Genomic DNA, 17,888 nt, shown 5'->3' on the forward strand with positions numbered 1-17,888 from the left:
AAAGTGGATTCAAAACAGACAAACGACAACATTTGAGTAAAAAAAAAAAAAGTGACGATCAAACAGAAAAACACTCAATTCCAATACTGCTGCAAATAAAATGGTGGTTCGAGATCACGACTATGGCTGGCACAATGCGCAAGATACATTCACTGCTTAAAAATTGGGAATCTTTTAGGAGACAAACGTCATCCTCACTATTTAACTAGTCAGAGGAGTACTTAGCTACAGTATAGCAAAACAGTAAGCGCTGTTGCCATGTAGCTTTCACATTCACATGCATGTTGCATTCTTTTGCCACCAAGAGCAGCCAAAGTTTGAACCTAAATTGGAAAGTTTTGCAAGAAATCCCCTTTATGTGTGAAAATGTAATGCAGACTATAAGAAGCTATAGGTATGAAATTATTAGTTCGATGACGGTAAAGTATAGTACTGTTCTGACGTTTGCCTTTGGGTCAGCTAACAATCACAGGCCTGTGAGGATAAACTTCTCATATCACGCCATCTCCAGGTTCTTCATGAACATCGCACGAGTTGGTTGCCAGGTCAGAAGTAGAAAAAAAGTCACAGCACAAATTTTCTAATGCATATTAATAAATATTCTTTATTTTGTCAATTTTACACATTGCGCCCTTCTTAACATTACATCCAATCCCTGTTATAAATGGATGTTTTACTGTAAAATCTGTTCAGATGTCATTTCTGTACACATTTATTGGTACAACTTTTTTCCACTAAAATGAAGTGTCACAGAGGAAGAGACCGAGACAAATTGGAAAATGCGAAAACAAAAACAAAACGACTGACTACTAACAGCTAAACCCTAACGTCACAGCTTGCAAGCTTAATTATCAGATCCACTGTGCTCTAAACCAGCAGCCCTACAAAATGAGACCAGAAAGAAACAGCTGGGTTTGGTCAGGGTGGGGAGGAGGACAACAAGGACGGTGTGACAAGGTAAACAGGAAGAGGTGAAAAGAGAGGAGAGAGATAGACAGAGTGAAGAAGAACAGAGGTGGGAAATTAAGAATCACATTTACTTCAACCAAATGGGGGGGGGGGGGGGGGGAATAAGGAATCATTGAACAAGACACCAAAATGTACTACTGAATTCTTTCTCCCTATAAAAAAGGTGGCACGAGCAGAGCAGTGGTAATCTGGTAATCACCATGAGTGTTGTCCCATTAACAAGATTTCACGACAGAGTAGTGCAACAGCAGCTAATTCATTAATTGACGCTGGTGGTGGCGGCAGCAGCAGCGAACCAATCTCCACCTCCGCGGCAGTACTTGGTGAATTTATCTTTCAGGTGCTGTCGGTACTGGTCGCGGTTGTTGTAGAAGGACTTGTTGTTGTCCACAAACGACTGGATCTCGTCCTGCGTGAGGCAGTTCTCATCATCTGAAGTCACTTCAGAGTCGTCCTGTTTTTAGTACAAAAAAAAGCGCTGATCAATGGACCTTCCAAACACACACACACACGTTGAATCATATTTTACATCCTACAGCGCCACTCAAAACTAGTACAAATAATGACATCGACACTGAAGTGACCATCACAGCTTTTGGAAAAACGTCACTGACCAGTAGTTCCATAAGACTCTTGGCATTGGTATCCTCCTGACCACAGATATTTGCCTCCAGACAATAGCTCGTGTTCTTCCGATGTTCTCCCCATGGCAGTGCAATGCTAGAACAGGTGTCGAGGCACAACTGGGCACACGTCTCTTTGGTTCTGCACACCGGTGACGTTGCAGCAGTGTTTTGCGCTCTCCTGTTCTCTTCCACAACACAACCCTCTGCATTTGGACCCTGTGGAGAAAAAAAAAAAAGAGAAAAAGTTTACGTTTTGTTTAATAGTTTCCACCTGAGAAGCAACGAATGACATGTCCTGATCACACCTCTGACTAGGCTAACATATCATCAGGAAAATCTGGCTATGGGAAAGGTCCATTTCAATTATAGGCTATATGAATGGAAAATGATGTACTAAAAGCAGGAATTTCTGATAAATCACATCTACGACATTCTCATCTCACCTGATGGTAAGACAACAAGCCCTTGTTCTTCCTAGTCTTCTTCTTCTTCTTCGTGTTTTCTTTTGAGTTGGCCCAGCACTCCACACAGCTGTCCACCCCGCCGTCCTCCTTGTCTTCAGCACAGTGATGACCACACAAGTAGTCTCCTTCAGATGACAAGAAGACAAGGAGATGACAGGTACGCCACATTTAGAGCCTTCCACAAAATGAAAATGACAGCAACACTACTAGGGATGGAACAAATGGGGAAAAAAATCATAAAGGTTTTAACTGCATTTTTTCCATTGAAAAGATATAAAAAATTCATAAAATTTCACGTGAATAGCGAGGGAAAGCTGTATCTCGCAATGGAATGCTGCATCTCGCAATTTCTTGGCTTGCCATGTCTGATAACTTGAGTAAAGCAGAGGCTATCATCAATGAATAGGCTAGGATATTCTAGAAGCAACAGACCAAAGACTGAACATACACTGGCATCATTAGCAAAGAGCAAGAGCAGGCAATGTCGTCGTCGTCTTGCAGGCCTCGCAAATTCACCAAAGTTGCCTAAAGTTCACCTCTTACTCTGGTTTTATTTAAATTACACAACTTACCCCAGGCCTCTATAGCTTATCGTCTAGTTAGGCCATAACACAGAAAATAATGTTTTGTAATAACTGCACTGTGATTTAAAATTTTGTGGGGAAAAAAGAAAAATTTAACATTTTTCAGGTAGGGATTTTTCTTAACGTTAAGGATCCCAATTTCAAATTTACACACCTAGCCACTACTATTTTTGGACCATTAACTGAAAATGGACCAACCTGCTTCGTCGTGGTTGCAGATTCCCTCAGCGCAGGCGACGTCAGAGCCTTCCTGTGAACCAGGCTCGCTGCCTTCCATGCTAGAAGAGTAGCCACAGTCACTCCCATTGCTGTGAGGTGACAGACCTGGAGAAGGGGAAAAAAAAGAAGAAAAAAAAGTTGCTGACAAGTGTATAAAATTGAGCACACAGCCATGCAATCTCCATAGACAAACATTGGCAGTAGAATGGCATTACTGAAGAGTTCAGTGACTTTCAACGTGGCACCGTCATAGTATGCCACCTTTCCAACAAGTCAGTTTGTCATATTTCTGCCCTGCTAGAGCTGCCCCGGTCAACTGTAATGGCTGTTGTTGTGAAGTGGAAACGTCTAGGAGCAACAACGGCTCAGCCGCGAAGTGGTAGGCCACACAAGCTCACAGAACGGGACCGCCGAGTGCTGAAGCGCGTAGTGCTTAAAAATCGTCTGTCCTCGGTTGCAACATTCACTAGAGCTCCAAACTGCCTCTGGAAGCAACGTCCGCAAAATAACTGTTCGTCGGGAGCTTCATGAAATGGGTTTCCATGGCCGAGCAGCCGCACACAAACCTAAGATCACCATGCGCAATGCCAAGCGTCGGCTGGAGTGGTGTAAAGCTTGCTGCCATTGGACTCTGGAGCAGTGGAAACGCGTTCTCTTGAGTGATGAATCACGCTTCACCATCTGGCAGTCCGACGGACAAATCTGGGTAAGGCGGATGCCAGGAGAACGCTACCTGCCTGAATGCATAGTGCCAACTGTAAAGTTTGGTGGAGGAATAATGGTCTGGGGCTGTTTTTAATGGAGTCGGGCTAGGCCCCTTAGTTCCAGTGAAGGGAAATGTTAACGCTACAGCATACAATGACATTCTAGAGGATTCTGTGCTTCCAACTTTGTGGCAACAGTTTGGGGAAGGCCCTTTCCTGTTTCAGCATGACAATGCCCCCGTGCACAAAGCGAGGTCCATACAGAAATGGTTTGTCGAGATCGGTATGGAAAAAAACTTCACTGGCCTGTACAGAGCCCCAACCTCAACCCCATCGAACACCTTTGGGATGAATTGGAACGTCGACTGCGAGCCAGGCCTAATCGCCCAACATCAGTGCCCAACCTCACTAATGCTTGTGGCTGAATGGAAGCAAGTCCCCGCAATGTTCCAACATCTAGTGGAAAGCCTTCCCAAAAGAGTGGAGGCTGTTATAACAGCAAAGGGGGGACCAACTCCATATTAATGCCCATGATTTTGGAATGAGATGTTCGACGAGCAGGTGTCCACATACTGTTGGATATATGTACACACACACAAGGGTTGGGCGATGTAGGGGTCAATTGGCAGGAAAAACACAATATAAAGTACACATTGGTTATACCAGAACTGTGATTTGGTGAATAATATCATTCTAATAAAGATGTGGGAACAGCAGCAGACCTGACCGAAGTCACTTGCAGCGTACGCAAAAAGATTCAGGGAAAAGGATGGACAGACTACAAACCTCAGTCAACATTTACAAGTCCATCGTCCTGCTCAATTCACTACTCTGGGGCAGAAAAGGTGAACATTCTGGTGGTCCCTTCCAGACATGGTAAATCAACTAGACCTGATGGTTCCTCATTGCCCTTTTATTTGTTTTGATGTAGCCTATATTCAAATCCAGATTCATCTTATTGGAAATACACCCTGAAGGCATAGAGACACAGACCCGAGCACAGAGAGAGAGAGAGAGAGAGAGAGAGAGAGAGAGAGAGAGAGAGAGAGAGAGAGAGAGAGAGACACACAGACCCGAGCACAGAGAGAGAGAGAGACACAGACCCGAGCACAGAGAGAGAGAGAGAGAGAGAGAGAGAGAGAGAGAGAGACACAGACCCGAGCACAGAGAGAGAGAGAGAGAGACACAGACCCGAGCACAGAGAGAGAGAGAGAGAGAGAGAGAGAGACACAGACCCGAGCACAGAGAGAGAGAGAGAGAGACACAGACCCGAGCACAGAGAGAGAGAGAGACACACAGACCCGAGCACAGAGAGAGAGAGAGAGAGAGAGAGAGAGAGAGAGAGAGACACAGACCCGAGCACAGAGAGAGAGGGAGAGAGAGAGACACAGACCCGAGCACAGAGAGAGAGAGAGAGAGACAGACCCGAGCACAGAGAGAGAGAGAGAGAGACAGACCCGAGCACAGAGAGAGAGAGAGAGAGAGAGAGAGACACAGACCCGAGCACAGAGAGAGAGAGAGAGAGAGAGAGACACAGACCCGAGCACAGAGAGAGAGAGAGAGAGAGAGAGACAGACCCGAGCACAGAGAGAGAGAGAGAGAGAGACACACAGAGCCGAGCACAGAGAGAGAGAGAGAGAGACACAGAGCCGAGCACAGAGAGAGAGAGACACAGAGCCGAGCACAGAGAGAGAGAGAGAGAGAGAGAGACAGAGCCGAGCACAGAGAGAGAGAGAGAGAGAGAGACAGAGCCGAGCACAGAGAGAGAGAGAGAGAGAGACACAGACCCGAGCACAGAGAGAGAGAGAGAGAGACACAGACCCGAGCACAGAGAGAGAGAGAGAGAGACACAGACCCGAGCACAGAGAGAGAGAGAGAGACACAGACCCGAGCACAGAGAGAGAGAGAGACACACAGACCTGAGCACACAGAGAGAGAGAGACACACAGACCTGAGCACAGAGAGAGAGAGAGAGACACAGACCTGAGCACAGAGAGAGAGAGAGAGAGACACAGACCTGAGCACAGAGAGAGAGAGAGAGACACAGACCTGAGCACAGAGAGAGAGAGAGAGACACAGACCTGAGCACAGAGAGAGAGAGAGACACAGACCTGAGCACAGAGAGAGAGAGAGACACAGACCTGAGCACAGAGAGAGAGAGAGACACACAGACCCGAGCACAGAGAGAGAGAGACACACAGACCTGAGCACAGAGAGAGAGAGAGAGAGAGAGAGAGAGAGAGAGAGAGAGAGAGAGAGAGAGAGAGAGAGAGAGAGAGAGAGAGACACAGACCCGAGCACAGAGAGAGAGAGAGACACAGACCCGAGCACGGAGAGAGAGAGAGACACAGACCCTAGCATAAGCGAAAATATTCTGTCAAACCTTAAGACTTATTTGCAGTTTTTGCACTGTTTTTAGGTTATTTTCGTACTTATTTTGTTTAGGCTACTTTATTTATTTTGTAACTTGTACGCCTATATTAAGGATTTGTACAGTTCGATATGCAAAAGGCATATCCTAATAAGCTTAGGCTATTAGTTTAGCCTAAGCCAATGTTCATTCCTTTTTTTAGGTGTGAAAAGAGTGTCAAAGAATGTTATTAATAATCATTTGTTTTATCTGATAGGCAAAAGGCATAGCCTGGATAATAGGCCTATTTGTCATATGGGATAGCGGTTTGCTGATGTCAACGTTGTGAACAGAGTGCCCCATGGTGGCGGTGGGGTTATGGACAGGCATAAGCTACGGACAACGAACACAATTGCATTTTATCGATGGGAATTTGAATGCACAGAGATACCGTGAGGAGATCCTGAGGCCCATTGTGATGCCATTCATCCGCTGCCATCACTTCACGTTTCAGCATGATTATTATTTGTATTTTTGTTTAGGTATCTGAAGAACAGATGCATATCTGTATTCTCAGTCATGTCAAATCCATCAAATTAGGGCCTAATTTATTTATTTAAATTAACTGATTCCCTTATAAAACTGTAACTCAGTTAAATCTTTGAAATTGTGTTTGCGTTTGTATTTTTGTTCCGTGTAAATGCACAATTTGTAAGCTATTAAAAAGTTGTTTGTGAGACAACTACAACTCATCATTCATTAATTTTGTGTTTCCGATTATTGAAAGTGCTTCTACGGGAGCTTATATGTCATATTGCTCATTGTGCAATTAAAAAGGACATTAATAAACGCTTCGTAAATATTATAAATATAAATGTATACGTTTAATTTGTCAAAGTAACGTTTAGCCTACTGCAACTTTTGACAGTAGGCTATGTGTAGGCCTATAGGCTATTATTGGCTATAGGTTTTGCCAGGAGGGATTTTCTTGACGACACAATTTATTTTTGCCTACACTTTGGTCAAGTAGAGCAGTAACGTTTCAGGCTATTTCCAACTACCTAATTCCATTAGTCTCTCTCATTATTACTATGTTTTTATATAGGCTATTCGCAAACAACTTTCTGAGACGGAACTCCAGTTAGACCTACAGATTCATTTCGATGGTTGATCGTGGGAAAAAGTAGGCTATGCCGAGGCCAACAAGACGCATTCAAATCAAAAACGGGGATTGGGGAGAAAAAGGAAGATGAGAAAACAATAAGCCAGACAACGGCGTGTCCGCAATAAAAAAGGCCAATGATCAGCATTATGCTAATAGTCTAACTAGCACTGACTGTATGTGTTGAACATTTCCGGCCAGTTGGCATGTCGCCCTGTGCGTTGGTGTGCCCTGCCAGACTCCGGCGGCGCAGTAAAAGTTCAAATATGCTAAAAAAACATAACTTGTGACGTCACGACGTCGTCACCGTCGACGATGGCTGTCGAACATGGTCAAAAATCAGCCAGCCCTAATATACACCATCACAGTCAGTATGGGTACACATCCCGACCCCACCGATATTCTGCCTCGCTACGTCTCCTTTCATTCTATCTGTCTGAATAAAGTGAAAACACTGAAACATATACACAAAGAGCTCAGCCTGTTGATTCATCAACGGGGACTGAAGATGACATTTACATTTTAGTCATTTAGCAGATGCTCTTATCCAGAGCGACTTACAGTTAGTGAGTGCATACATATTTTTTTTTCTCCATACTTGCCCCCCGTGGGAAACGAACCCACAACCCTGGCGTTGCAAGCGCCATGCTCTACCAACTGAGCTACACGGGGCAATTAGCTGTCTAGCTATGATATAATACATCACATTTCCTATTGAGATTTACATTTAAAATTGTACATGGTCCCTTCATCAAATAAATACATTTCAGAAATATGGCCATCATTGGGTAAGATTGATCTTACCAAGGGTCAGGTGTCTGGTCTTGAGTGATGGTTGGATGGTGGTGGCAGCATTACCTTTCTTGACTTTGGGAGAGCCCAGGATGGGCACGTTGCCGTCTGGGCAGCTGCAGGAAGTAGGGCTCTCGTTGCTGGTGACGACGACCTCCACACAGCCGACATGCCCCCCCTCCCCCTCTCGGCTTCCACAGGCCTTGCAGCCACCACCACTCTCCACAGACTCTAATGAACCCTGTGTGGGGGGGATAACAGAGAACGACAGGACAGCATTAGAGTAACATATCGCTAAATGGCCTCGACCACAGAAAGGGAAGGCAGTGTTATAGGCAGGGAGAGTTAGGGACTTAAACACTGTCTGGACATTTGATAGCTATATTTGCCATTTAAAACCTACTGATGGCATTTTGAATGTCTTAATGTGACAAACACAGGGTGTGAATAACAACAAGGTCACAAACAGAATGCATTATTAAATCAGTCAATAACATGGTTAGCCTGGATGAGGTTAACCAGATAATGTGGAATAAGTATGCCGATGGCATGCAAGGACAGTTTCCTATAACAGTCTCCAGGGCGGCAGGTAGCTTAGTGATTAAGAGCGTTGTGCCACTAACCGAAAGGTCGCTGGTTCTAATCCCCGAGCCGACTAGGTGAAAAATCTGTCGATGTGCCCTTGAGTCGCTCTGGATAATTGCTCCTGTAAGTCGCTCTGGATAAGAGCGTCTGCTAAATGACTAAAATGTATTTCCTTGTTGTCATGCTGCCTCAGTGCTCCGTGTTTTGTGTGTGGTTACCTCATCCAGGCTCTTGTCCTTGCCCTCGGCCTCCTGCACAGACACGTCGAAGCTGCACTTGTTTTTGCGTCGGTTCTTCTTCTTCTGTCTCTTCTTCTCCTGCTTCAGCTCCTTGGCCCTCTCCTCCTCCGACAGCTCCTCACACAGCTGCTCCAGGCGACTGATGCCCTGCACCTTCTCCACAGCCGTCTGGGGGAAATGGGTGTTACCAAGTCGTTATTATAAAAAGACGAGTTCTCAAATAGACTTACCTGGCTAAATAAAACATGATATAAAAAGTATGTCAAATGAGTCAATACATACACTGTGACAATGTCACCACATTGTAAACACAGACTTGTGTTGGATGGGAAAGCGCTCTACATACATCACTTCCATCAACAAACCTGTCCGTGTCACATCAGCGTGTTATTGGTGGCCTAAATGCTGGCAGGCATTGCGCAAACAAACAAACCTCAAAGCTTTTGCGTAAAGCGTCGATGCCAAGGTAGAAGAGCATCTGCCAGGTTTGCTCCTCTGCCCTCAGTTTCTGCCAGATTCTGTGCAGCCGCTCGTACAGGTGGATGCCCAGGCAGGTCAGCACCTCCTCTTGTGCAATGTCAATGGTCTTGGCATGCCGCTCTCTGCGTCTAACGAGAGAGGGCAAGAGAGTTGTGAGAATTTGCATGTTACTTCTATATGATGGTCTTTAACCAGCAACCAAAAAGGTAGTGGAAGAACTGCAACTAAGTGGAGTGACTGGATCATACTTTACTACTACGGTGCCGGACAAATATATTGGCACCCTTGCACTTTCCTTAATTCCCAATTTCTTGTAAAATAACACGAAATGTAACACCATGTTATTGGATTTTAAACATTGGAGAACTTATTATATTTTTGTAAACTGAAGTTTACAATTTAAAAATAAAGAAATCGCATGGACAAAATTATTGGCACCTTTGGCTCAGCCTGGGGACCACTAGTGGCTCAGCCTGGGGACCACTAGTGGCTCAGCCTGGGGACCACTAGCGGCTCAGCCTGGGGACCACTAGCGGCTCAGCCTGGGGACCACTAGCGGCTCAGCCTGGGGACCACTAGTGGCTCAGCCTGGGGACCACTAGCGGCTCAGCCTGGGGACCACTAGTGGCTCAGCCTGGGGACCACTAGTGGCTCAGCCTGGGACTTGACCAGTTGTGACTGTCAGAAAATATATTTTGTATTATTTAACATACTAGCCACAACAGCAAGTGTTAGATAGCCGTTTCATCTATTTAGCCTTAAAATGTGCAACAGTAGATCGGTTTCCATCCAATTGACACAAAAAGATCCCACCTTGTCTAGAGTATTTAGTTTTGTCGACATTTGGAAAGTTCACCGACAAATTTGCGGTTTCCATCAGGCCTGTCCTGACATTTTTTAATCCCACGTACTTTACTCCCGTAGAAAGGTTGGATGGTTGGACAGCTTCTTTTAGCACTACCAAGGGATGGTGACCTGAGTATAAAGGATTCAGACTTGGACACTAGGGACCAGACCTCGGGGTGTAGTGACGTGACTACATCACTGCCCTGGGGATAGTACTTGGTTGCACAGCCTTTGTCCAAGACAACCGCAGACAAACGCTTCTTGTAGCCATCAATGAGCTTGCAGCACCGTCTACTGGAAGTCCTGCCCACTTTTCAGCAGCAAACTGCTCTAATTCTTCAATGTTGGAGGGGTGCCCTCCACTAAATCAAATAAACAGAGTAGCAGCAGCGTAAGAGAGGTGGTGGGGTGGGGGGGGGGAAACAATGCAAATAGTCTGGGTAGCCATTTGATTAGCTGTTCAGAAGTCTTATGGCTTGGGTGTAGAAGCTGTTAACCTCTACGGGATCGGTGTCCCGTATACGGACGGTTGAGCTAACGGGCGCTAATGTGATTAGCATGACTGTTGTAAGTAACAGCAAACTTTCCAGGACATAGACATGTCTTATATGGGCAGAAAGCTTAAATTCTTGTTAATCTAACTGCACTGTCCAATTTACAGTAAAAAAAAAATACCATGCTATTGTTTGAGTGCACAACAAAAAACTTATCACGGCAACTGGTTTGATACATTCACCTCTGAAGGTAAATCATGTACTTAGATTCAGTAATCTTGCTCTGATTTGTCATCCTAAGGGTCCGAGAGATAAAATGTAAAATTGTTTTGTTGGGTAAAATGTGTATATTCAAATGTAGGAACCGGGTTCTACAGTTTGAACCCCTGCTGTCTCTGGCTCCACACCCCACCCAGCCATCTAGATGTGTGAAAGTTAGTGTATAAGCTAATGATCCATCATGTATTACATTCCTGGGAGTGTGTAAACTTACATTTTGTATTACCATATCATTTATGTATGTTCTCTATAGTTATGTACTTGAAAATGTATCAATTGACCAATTTGGCACATTTTGGCAGACTTGATACAAAATAGTCCAGTATTGCAACGCTTCACTGGATCAATCTGAAACCTTGCACACACTTGATTGCGTCTAAACTGCAATATTATATTGTGGCCTTTCTCTTGCATTTCAAAGATGATTACAAAAAAAAGTTTTGGGGTTTGTATTCTCTTTTACAAGAGCTAATGTGTTATATTCTCCTACATCAATTTCACATTTCCACAAACTTCAAAGTGTTTCCTTTCAAATGATATCATGAATATGCATATCCTTGCTTCAGGTCCTGAGCTACAGGCAGTTAGATTTGGGCATGTCATTTTAGGAGAAAATTGAAAAATAAAGGGTCCGATCCTTAAGAGGTTAAGAAGCCTTTTGGACCTAGATTTGGCGCTCCGGTACCGCTTGCCGTGCGGTAGCAGCGAGAAGAGTCTAGGACTAGGGTGGCGGGAGTCTGACAATTTTTAGGGCCTTCCTCTGACATCGCCTGGTATAGAGGTCCTGGATGGCAGGAAGCTTGGCCCTAGTGATGCACTGGGCCGTACGCACTACCTAGTGCCTTGCGGTCGGAGGCTGAGCAGTTGTCATACCAGTCAGTGATGCAACCAGTCAGGATGCTCTCGATGGTGCAGCTGTAGAACTTTGAGGATCTGAGGACCCATGCCAAATCTTGTCGTGCCCTCTTCCACTGTCTTGGTGTGTTTGGGCCATGATAGTTTGTTGGTGATGTGGACACCAAGGAACTTGAAGCTCTCAACCTGCTCCACTACAGCCCCGTCGATGAGAATGGGGGCGTGTTCGGCCCTCCTTTTCATGTAGTCCGCAATCATCTCCTTTGTCTTGATCATGTTGAGGTTGTTATCCTGGCACCACACGGCCAGGTCTCTGACCTCCTCCCTATAGGCTGTCTCATCTTTGTCGGTGATCAGGCCTACCACTGTTACGTCGTCTGCAAACCTAATGGTGTTGGAGTCGTGCTTGGCCACGCAGTCATGGGTGAACAGGGAGTACAGGAGGGGATTGAGCACGCACCCCTGAGTGGCCTCCGTGTTGAGGATCAGCGTGGCAGATGTGTTGTTACCTACCCTTACCACCTGGGGGCGGCCCGTTAGGAAGTCCAACTGCTGTTTTCTGCGCTCGCTGGTTTTGGATGTGATTCAGATCTGGACTCTTCGCTGGCCTCTCCAGAATAGTCCAGCATCTCTTCTTGAACTGTTCCTGGGTGCTTTTTTTGATGTGTGTTTGGGGCCTTCAATGGAGACCCAGTTTTCGGACACCGTGTTGGAACGTTGGACTCCAAACCACCTGCTGATGTCATGATGCCTTGGGCACGTTCGAGGCCCCCCAGTACCAGAGACAGCAAAGCAACCCCGCAGCATTATCAAACCTCCCCCATCTTTGACTGTAGGGAGGGTGTTTTCATTTCATGCTTAAATTTGGTCGTCAGTAAACATAGCACTGATCTGTATTGCCAAAGAGCTCCAATTTTGTTTTATTAGTCCACAAAACATTCCCCCCCGGGATTTAAGTTAGTTTAGGTTTTACAGAAGTTCAATCTGGCTTTCTTTGTGTCTCCTTCAGCAGTGGGGTCTTTCTATGTTTTACCAAAGGCCAAGTAAACCATTAAAAATAGAACACTCTCCCTACAATCAAACATAAAAATAATAATATGCCATTTTAGCAGACGCTTTTATCCAAAGCGACTTACAGGCATGCGTGCATAAATTTTTATGTATGGGTGGTCCCGGGGATCGAACCCACTACCCCGGCGTTACAAGCGCCATGCTCTACCAATTGAGCTACAGAGGACAACACGGGGGAGGATCGATAATGCAAGACATGAACTCTGCTGATTATCAAGGTGTTTTGGAGTGCAATTTTCAACCCAGTGTCCAAAAACGACTGTCTCTCTGTTGAAGATTGTGGGTCTTCCAGCAGGACAACAACCCCAAACGCACATCAAAGGCACCCTGGAATGGTTCAAGAAGGAACGCTGGACTGTTCTTGAGTGGCTGAATCCCATCCAAAACCTATGGCAAGTGCTGAACACAGCAGTTGATGGAGGGCACCCCTCAAACATTGAAGCAATAGAGCAGTTTGCTGCTGAAAAGTAGAAGGTGGTCCAGGCCATTTGTAAACTGAACAAAAATAAAATTGGTTCTGCAATGTTGAAAATCCACTAATGTGTGGAGACCAAATAATTTTTTAATTGCAACTTATTTCAGAAGAAATACAGAATTATTTAAGAACAGTTTATACGGTGCCAATGTATTTTGCCAGCACTGTAGGTTACTACATGTGTTTAGAACAAAGGAAAAAGGCAGCAGTTTACATACTCGTAACCTCCGGAGAACTCGGGCTCGGCCCGGCCCAGGAGATGTGCCATGAAGTCAGTCTCACAGCAGACGTGGACGTGGCGCTCGTGGGGACAGCAGCGAAGCCCCTCGTACAAGGCAGCGCAGTAGCCCTTCTCTTTAGTGCAGTCCAGCTCCCCTACAAGGATGTTGTACGCTCTCAGTACCTTGTTCTTGCAGTCAGTACAGAACCTGAAAGGAAGAGAAGGGAAGATTAAAACATTAGTACAATTTCCCAAGCAGTCTAATGCGAAAATAAAATAAAGCCCATTGGATGTAAACAGACTATATTACTTAAAACCATTACCATGACTTACCTGTGCTTGCGCAAGTATGTTTCCAGGGTCTCCAGGAGGCAGGCGCTGTCGATCAGGACGACCTCGTCCCTGCACTCCTGAGACATGAGCTCCCACACATCCATCCAGCTTCCCCTGTGAGCAGCAAACCCCCATTGTTGACATCATGCACGATTCAACCAATGCATTATTTCAATCAATAAACCTATCAAGTCAGCTTCACAATAGAGGTGACGAAAAGGTAATGCGTGCCAACTTAACATTGGCAAGTATTCACTGGATAAATCCTGATTAAAAATTAGCTTTAACTCAGAAGTATTTTACTTTTGAAAAACGTAGATCTTCACAGATGTACATGTACACAACATAATACAAGATGCTGACAATGAACTCAACTACTTCAGACTGGCGATAACTAACTAGCATCAAGAAATGTCAGTTAGAAACACTCTGAATGAACAAGCAGTGTTTGCTTTGCTGCCTACCTGCTGGGGGCCGGACAGCGTCCAAAGGGAAAAACGACGCTACATCTGCTGTCTGTCTTGGCTCCTCCATCTTTGTTGTTCTCTAAACCTAGCATTTTGTCTACGCTCCCTTCTCCTCTAAAGATTCAGAGATACCTCAAAGACACTACAATACTGCACATCACAAATGACTATTACTGTAGCTTGAAATGGCCTAGTCTGGCCCTGGTGTGACCAAAATGTGGACGTTCAGCCTACATTTCATTTACAAGATCTGAGAGAAGAGGCTTTACAACTTTTTTTTTTCTAGAATTGTATCATCATTCATGACGTCACAAGTCCAACACAAGCAGTTTAATAGATAATAAATAGCGGTGGTAAATGTGACTCACCCCAAAGGCTTAGGTTTGTGTGTGTCTAAGGAGTGCAACTGGCAGCGTTTATTCTTTTTGCTTTTTGGAATGGCATTGATCGTGTCATTTAACTTTGACCTACAAAAACAAAACAACAACATTATTTTATCTTCCAGTCTGACACATTATTTATGCTAATAGTTTACCATAAAAACATAGCGGTCAAATTGTTTCAGTACTTACATATGCTAAACCAAAAAATCTTCCAACACACAAACACAGCTGATTCTGACAGGGATGCGAGAAATTGGATGTAATATTTATGCTGTCAATCGAGGGCACAGTTTTGAGAGATTGTTTCTTAGGCAAATTGGCCAATAAAGTACAGATAAAAGAGTTGGTCTGGAGACAGGTCAATAAAAGGTAGGCTACACAAGAAGCAGTCTGACAGGCCAATAAAGTATGATGGTTACAGGAGTATGAGTCTTGTGACAGGTCTCTCACTCACCCGTGGACGTAAAAGAGGGTGTAGAGCATCTTTGCGTCGGCCATGCAGGCCTTGGTGACAGACAGCACGCCGGTGGGCTTCACAGTGAGGGGCTCCAGGGCCGGGTTCCCGGACTCCACCAGCTGGGAGAAGAGGCGCTCCACACTCCGCCTGCAGCCCACACACGGCACCAGCTGGGCCAAGGCGCTGAACACCTCCCTGGAAGTTACCATCATGGCGATGTTCAGGTCCTGCTGCTTCAGCATGCTGTGATGCTGAGGGGAGGCAGAGGCAGGCAGGCACACACGAGTTAGACACCACTTGACTTAGTACTGTCTTAGTACTGTGTGTAGTAGCTAAGTGGTGAAGAAATAAAGGCCTAATCCTTGAGCAAAGTAAGACAACCAGTCTTAAAGGTAAACATTATCAAGCCATGTTTGAAAGGTACACTCAAATCTTCTAACTGTCACAGCACTCACTCACCTCAACAAACTGCTTCATCTGAGAGCTGTTGATCTGGTGAGTGTCAAGGTTCATGACACTGTCAGTAAACTCCATCACCATCTGTAATAACAAATTTAAAAAAAGGGACATATATTCATAGTGAAAGTGTCATCAGCACATGACTGGGGGATGCTACACCAGCTATGTAAAGTAGCGCAAGTAAAGCTGTCCACTAAATGAATGCTCTTCCAACATTAACCTGTCCATACAGTTCCTGCATAGCCAACATATGTGCATGCTCAGTATCTAATATACTACCACTGCTCAAATGATAACCATTTAGGCAAGCCACCCACCCAGCTAACTAGCAACCGCATACAATTAACAGTTTGCAGTCGTGATTAGCTTGCCGGTTAGCTGGTCAGTTAGGCTAGCCTAACAGCTCAGAAACATAATTCAAAAATACATTACATAACATACATCAGGGAATCATTAAATTCATGACCGCTCGAGATAGCTCGGTATGCCAAAATAGCTAGCTAGCAAACAATATTGCTGACTGGAAAGCCGGTTGGAGAATCGGGCTAGCTAGCTTGCTAACGCTAGTTGTTGGAGAGGCCTAGTAACAGTAGTCCTCTCGCTCGCAACTAACGTCAAGGCATTTGACCTGAGTTTCTTGCTCGACATAGATAGCTTCTTTCAGAAGAGTGACTGATTGCAAAGCCTTCAAACTACAGCACCGTGTGCGAGACGGAAACACTGCACTTTCTTACCGTGAGAGTGTCATCGATGTACAGGGGAATCTGTCTTGCGAGGAAAGGGAAGTCCTCTTCCCCGTCCCTGCAAACCGCAACCAGGCGCGCCATGTTTTCCAGCTCCTGTCGTGGTGGTCGCAGTACTGCCGGTATACAGTGGGGACAGATTGAGCAAATCCAACAGTCGCAGTTTCACCAATAGTTAGGGCTAACGTTTACGTCGCGGGTCATTTCAATTTCGATGCCTTGTCATTGCATAATATCAAAAGTTAAAGTTAGCTATGTAAGTTAGCGAATTATAAATTGGAAGGTGACATTGCAATGTACCGTTAGTTAACTAACTAGTTAATGATTTGAAAATATGATAACGGCAACAATTTAGCTAGTATTCCTAAAACGCTTACACATTGCAGTAAGTCTATGACCATATTGGCTAGTTAAGTGGATGCTAATAAATGCTGGCTAGCTAGCGTGGTGCTTACGTTAGCAAAGTTAGCTAGCTAGTAAGAGAACTTCAGTTGTTTTGAAACTGAGGCGCAATCTTTAAGAAAATACAAAAACTACAGTCATGACGTGTTAGATTACGCAATTGACTTTGTTTATATTTACTAGTAACTAACTATGTGGTTAACATTATTTGTTAAGTTAGCTAACTACCAACTACGTCCAGGGTCTGAGGAAATTATTATCAAATTGAAGCGTCAGAACGCCACAGATAGCTGGCTAACGTTAGCTCTCGCCTCAGACAGAGTGCGTCAACAGATCTGTCCATGTTCTTAAAAACAGACACTTCTTTCCGAATTTACACGAGTATAATGACATTATTTTTTGTAAACACAAGTAATCATCGTACATTACTTACCCGCTTTTAAAAGTTGCCTTTTTAATACAAAAAAACAAACAAGTGCGACGGTCACAGAGGTGTATGCGCCAGCGGCGGAATATTCATGTAACCTTTGCACTCAAGACGTACGAACAAAAATAACTTCCGGGCAAGGTTCGCGCAATCCGTGTTTCTTGGGACGTCCTTAACCTTAACCTAGTCTATAACCTTAACCTAGTCTATAACCTTAACCTAGTCTATAACCTTAACCTAGTCTATAACCCGTTTTGGGATTTTGGAGGTATGGCAACGCAAGACCAAAGATTTAGTATAACTAAACCAAGATAGACCACAGCCCGCCGTTTCAAATGAGAACAAAGAGTCATAGTGGGCAGAACAAGCAAGGCGGTGGGCAGAGCCAAACACGAGCTAGCGAGATCCTATTGGTGCGTTCTAGCATATATTTGCATATTTCTGTTAGGCAACGCCTACTCTGTGAAGTGCGCGTGTGCAAAAACTAAAATTCGCCTTTATGCTCCTAAACAACTCCATTAAAAAAAACTTTGGCTAAGGGTAAAGTCTAAAAAACGTAGTCCAATCTGTTCGTAACCTATTGTAGTTTTGGGAACAGATAACTGTATTGAGATCAAATCTTTCATCGATGAGAAAAGTAGCAGAATGTCGGCCAAAATCCATCTCGTTCCATCTTCTCCCACTGCCAGCCACTGGGCTTCCTCTCACTACCATATTTGGTAGTGGAAACGCCAAGCGGATGCTTCACATTTATACATCCGGTGAAATATCTGTCTCAATGTTCTATCTGTGTCGAGGCTACT

The 17,888-nt window shown here is 44.7% G+C and overlaps 1 protein-coding gene across 3 annotated transcripts; it reads right to left on the minus strand.

The window, feature by feature from the left end:
- Positions 1 to 582: 582 nt before the first annotated feature.
- ggnbp2 (gametogenetin binding protein 2) lies at positions 583 to 17,388 on the minus strand. Of its 3 annotated transcripts, none has more exons than XM_084178696.1 (15): positions 17,317 to 17,376; positions 17,092 to 17,262; positions 16,248 to 16,372; positions 15,514 to 15,594; positions 15,052 to 15,305; positions 14,583 to 14,681; positions 13,748 to 13,861; positions 13,413 to 13,622; positions 9,128 to 9,302; positions 8,674 to 8,862; positions 7,883 to 8,111; positions 2,842 to 2,967; positions 2,039 to 2,184; positions 1,584 to 1,811; positions 583 to 1,423 (listed from the first exon to the last, which is right to left on the minus strand). In XM_084178696.1, exons 3-15 carry the CDS (start codon positions 16,338 to 16,340, stop codon positions 1,229 to 1,231), a joined length of 2,139 nt encoding a protein of 712 aa, XP_084034822.1. In that variant the 5' UTR covers positions 16,341 to 16,372; positions 17,092 to 17,262; positions 17,317 to 17,376; the 3' UTR covers positions 583 to 1,228. The 3 variants fall into 3 exon arrangements, with proteins under 3 accessions (XP_084034822.1, XP_084034821.1, XP_084034823.1); XM_084178695.1 differs by having other exon boundaries at positions 17,299 to 17,344; XM_084178697.1 differs by having other exon boundaries at positions 7,937 to 8,111; positions 17,092 to 17,388.
- Positions 17,389 to 17,888: the final 500 nt, after the last annotated feature.

Source organism: Coregonus lavaretus (assembly GCF_964263955.1).
Source record: "Coregonus lavaretus genome assembly, chromosome: 15".
Taxonomy (NCBI): Eukaryota; Metazoa; Chordata; class Actinopteri; order Salmoniformes; family Salmonidae; genus Coregonus; species Coregonus lavaretus.